Genomic DNA, 4,798 nt, shown 5'->3' with positions numbered 1-4,798 from the left:
TCAGCTACACCAAGATGCAGCCCAGCGATGCAAACCTGCCCCAGCTGGCCAGCATGTTCCTGCAATACCTGAGCCGCAGCATCCAGTGAAGTGTCACCCGTGCCACCCAGCAGTGGGGGGGTCCGGCCGCCAAATACTCGCAGTGGGATGAATGTGCCTTGAGGCACAGACCCTGTGGGGCCCGGGTCCCAAATGTCGGGAGTCGCATCACTGGGCAGCAGCAGCAGCAGCTCTGGGAAGGTGGGCGCCGTGTCCCTGCAGCAGCTGCATTGCTGGGGGGATCTCCAGGGAAGCAGTTCCTCAGCCCTGCCTTCTCCCCGCTGGCATCTTGCAAAAGGGAGAGCTACTGGTGCGTCCCAAGCAATTAAATCTCCTGTGGAGATGTAAACCCCAGTAATCAAATAGTGTGATGTTGAAAGTGCAAAAAGTGGTGACTCTAGGGAAGGCTTTTCCCTCCACATTGGCATGTGTGTGCCTGGAATAAGAAGATTGTTTTTCTAGAGCTGCCACCAGATAATGTCAAACTGTGGAAGAGACTTCAGGTCCAGAACTGGAACAGGCTGTATATTTAGGATGTGACTGTTTCAAAAACATCTGACTGACCCAAGAGAGGTTTTCAACTCTGCACTGCAAAAGGATGCTGGCTTAACAGACTCAAACTTCTCTGTTTCAGGTCTAATAATAAAATGTGTGCCTTAAATGGAGTAAAGTCTTAATTTACTTGCAGGACTATTTTATTGAAAAAACTTGGCTATGTCTTTTGTCTTCAAGGTCATTATACACCCTTAAAACCATCATTTTACACCCTTAAAAACACAAATTGCTTAAGAACGAGTGCTGTCATAGGAAAAATGAGCTAAAATGACAAAAATAAATGTATTTATTTCTGTTCTGTGTGAAACTCATAAGTCTGTACTGGCTGTGATAGGTAGCTAAGTTTCCAATAATTTTGGGTACAGCTTATATAAACTTCTCACTTTCTGGTGGATGCTTCATTCTTCATTCTAATAAATGGAGGCTTTTGGTTTTAATTTTACGTTTAGTGCTCACTGGGATGAAATGGTGAAGTGGGGCAGGAAGGGTTATTTCAGTCACAGTGTCTGTCTGTCTGGTGCACCAGCTGCTAAGGGGCTTTATGCATCGCAGAACTGAGAAATGACTACAAAATGTTTTTATATAAGTAAGTTTATTTTACAAGTCAAAATAAAGAGAACAAAGCTGAGAAAACACAAATTATCTCAAACCTCTGTGAGTTCTCACTGACTAAGAGTTGGTATTTCAAGGAAGCGAGCACTTGCATTTAAAATCTGCTTTTAAAATTTCTCTTTAAAAAGTGTGTTCCAGTACTGACCACCAGACCATTGAACTCTTTTAACACGAATCACTTATCCTTGATAATAAGAACAATCTTAAATCCAGTGTTGAATCAGCCTCTTCTCAAGAAATAAACAAAATAATTTTGGATTCTCTATAGAAACAAAGAAAAGAAATCAGGGAGAGGGCACAGAGACAATGCAAGCTTTACTGGGAAAATGTGTATTCTTGCTCCTTACTGCAAGCAGGTATAAAGTTGATGACATATCAGTTAATTATAGATGGCAAATTCCGTGTTTGAACAATTCTAAAAGTTAATGGCTTCATTTCCACCCTTTCCTCATTGTAAAGTTCATTACTGAGCGCTGCTAAGTAGAGATTTCCTTTCATGTCTATTTACACCTAAAGAAAAACTCATACATCAGTTCTGCTAGTAATTAATGTTGTTGTGTGCAAAGGTGTTAATAATTCATGTGCATGAAAATTTGACTTTATTTTTATCCCTTAATATGGTGCAGAGTTTACAGTCAGAGAAAGCTTACAGTTTGCTTTACTTGGCATATCCTGAAAGAAATATCCATATAAGAAGTTCTCTCCAGATTCCTTTCTCTCCTTCACCTAATTTTAGGCTGTTCTTACTGTTCTGGAAGCCATATCATTATTACATGGAAACTTAACCTTTGGGTAGCATAGCTAGTAGATGTAAAATGAATTATTTGGAAAGAGTAAAAGCAAAAAAAATTTCGGTCCTTTGCAGCCAAAATTAAATAAAATAAATAAATGTTGCAGCTTTATTTAGGCTGCAGTTCCTCACAGACCCCCCTCTCCTTAGCCCTGGTACTGGACACATCTATCACAATTAGTTTCAGCATACAAATGTGTAGGAAGCCATGCAGGCAGCCAAAGGGTTTGCAGGATTATTGGGTTTGCTGGTTGCTCAGTGAGATGTGGGCTGTAATGGAGAGAGATTGTCATCCACTGGATTGCCTTAAGCAGCCATGAAAATCCATCCTGAGATCTATCAAGCAGCTGCTGTCATTAACCATTTCCAGCAATCCAGGGAAAAAAGCATGACCAGTTGTGTGTCTGAGAAATCTAAACTCAGAAGAGAAAGTCTCCTCCTCTACACAAGCAGTTATTGGCTGGCAGCTATAATAAATTATTTTATCACGTGTTTTAAGATTGGGAAAACTTTTTGCAAGACAATCTTAGAGCACCCCATAATCTCTTTATATCTGACTTATTTCCCATTACATTTAGCCTTTGAGGAAGCTTTGACTATTAAACTGTACATGTAATAGAATTTCTTTGACAATTTTCTTTCTTCTTTTTGTTAGCGGTTTGCCTCTTATGGTTATCATCCACAAGTCCTGGTGTGGAGCTTGCAAAGGTAAGTGCATTGAATACTGGAGCTTGCTGAAATTTCTAATGGACCTTTGTACAGACATTATGTAGCCATGAGAAATGTGAATTTTGCATCCAAAATGTAACTAATGATATTTGTATTTCATTGACAGTGGCATAATAGGCACTGTCATAGCAAACAAACAAGCTGGGTGTATGGCTAAGCCTTAAAGGCTGGGGTAGTTGAGTGGGAGTAGTGGTTTACAGCAGGATTTCTGTTTCTGTTGCACTGGATCAAATAGAACCACCTATGTTTGTTGGGCAGGCTTCAGCCCATGGCTGCCAGGCAAGATTGCTTCAGTTACCTCCTGTTCTGAGCCTGGCTGGAAGGGTTGGACACATACATTCCATTTACTCACTGCTTATTGAGAAGTGCCATCTGTCCAGAGGGAGGGATGAAGTGGAGATTTTTTATATTGACCTGAAAATCTGAAATATTTTCCACTGCTTTTACATACCTCTTGTTTTTATTTTTTTCTTTAGCTTTGAAGCCAAAGTTTGCTGAATCCAAGGAGATCTCTGAACTTGCCCATAATTTTGTTATGGTCAACCTTGAGGTAGGCTGCCTTCTGCTCTCTATCCAGGCTCTGCCTAGTAATGAAGCATTTGGAATCTGACTCAGCTGGTTGCATCCTGTTTTGTGTACATCCTAAATCCTGCACTCCTAAATAGGCATTCAGGATTGATTGACAGAGCTCATTGTTTTAAAAATACTTTTTTTCAGTCTAGTTATTTTAATTGTGTTTATAAACCTGGCTCTCTGCCATTGTCTCTTTAACAGTTTGTACCTTGTGTGATTCAGTTTCCACAAGAAAGAAATTTATGTTCATTCTCTCAGTACATATCAAATATTCCTGTACTAGAGTGGGGTGGGTAATGCAGATTGACAGACCAGGAAAAATATTGTTTTTACAAATGGTACTTATGTAGGTAAAAATAACTTTCTTCCCTTGGAGAGTGCAGGATACTGCAGTTACTTAGCATCTCTTCAAGATGTAAATTGCTCAGGGTAGAAGGAATCTGAAGGCAGTAACTTGTTTCTGTAAAAGGCACCATGTTTTGTTAGCTGTCTTGCTAATATCTTTCCTCTCTCCTGCCTTGCTGTGGAAGGATGATGAAGAGCCAAAGGATGAAGCCTTTAGTCCTGATGGAGGTTACATTCCCAGAATCCTTTTCATGGGTAAGGCATCCACAGCTGTTGTGTCCATTCACAGCACTGGGTTCTTACTGTTTCCATCTAAATTTCCTGTTGGATTTCTTACTTCATAGACCCCAGTGGAAAAGTCCATCCAGAAATCATAAATGAGAGAGGAAACCCCAGCTACAAGTATTTCTATACCAACGCTGATCAAGGTATGTGCTGAGTCGTTTGAAGTGCATTTTTAGTGAGATGAAGCTTTGGCAGTGGAGAGAAATTGTTACTTTAAAGTGTAACTGGGAGTGGTTAAATACAGTGTGAGTGATTCTCTGATGCTTCAGGAACCATATTCAGATCATGATTCACCCTAATACCTACTAAAAGTCTCTAGGACCTAATTTTGTCTCCAGTTCTGACATGGGAAATCATGGAATTTGCATGATCCAGCCACACATAGTTGGGATAAGGGTGCAGGACTGTTATTTTTCTTACAGATTAATCTGTAGATCTACATTCTGTAACTGTGTTGTTTTCAATCACTTTCATTACCAGTTCACCTTGATGTTTCCACCCTGAGATTAATGGTTGGTATCTCTCTGTGTAATCTTTCAGTTGTCCAAGGGATGAAGGAGGCCCAGGAGAAGCTGACAGGTGATGCTTTCAAACAAAAGCACCTGGGAGATGAACTATAATGGATACACTGAATGATACCTTTTCATCACTTCAAAACTGAGAGGAAATGATTAAACAGACCAAGAATGTAGATGCACTGAAGGGACATAATTTCCCTGTCAGCAATGTTAAAAACCCTGTTTGGAGCTCACACACACACACACACACACACACATATAACAGTTACAGTGTTTTCTCTGCCTGGCAGTTTGCACTGTGGTGGTTCTTTACAACTGGGTAATGTGCAAACACATCTTTGTGTGTGTTTGA

At 40.3% G+C, this 4,798-nt stretch overlaps 1 protein-coding gene across 1 annotated transcript in view; it reads left to right on the top strand.

Annotated features, from left to right (window-relative positions):
- The window catches only part of TXNDC12 (thioredoxin domain containing 12), a 9,559-nt gene extending 4,761 nt beyond the window's left edge, over positions 1-4,798 (top strand). The window contains exons 3-7 of the mRNA XM_014307839.2: positions 2,652-2,704; positions 3,202-3,275; positions 3,829-3,898; positions 3,988-4,071; positions 4,469-4,798. Coding sequence (XP_014163314.2) covers positions 2,652-2,704; positions 3,202-3,275; positions 3,829-3,898; positions 3,988-4,071; positions 4,469-4,548 — 361 coding nt within the window. The 3' untranslated portion in view covers positions 4,549-4,798. The remainder of the gene's footprint in view (positions 1-2,651; positions 2,705-3,201; positions 3,276-3,828; positions 3,899-3,987; positions 4,072-4,468) is intronic.

Source organism: Geospiza fortis, unplaced genomic scaffold, assembly GCF_000277835.1.
Source record: "Geospiza fortis unplaced genomic scaffold, GeoFor_1.0 scaffold396, whole genome shotgun sequence".
Taxonomy (NCBI): domain Eukaryota; kingdom Metazoa; phylum Chordata; class Aves; order Passeriformes; family Thraupidae; genus Geospiza; species Geospiza fortis.
This window is presented reverse-complemented; position numbering and strand designations above follow the sequence as displayed.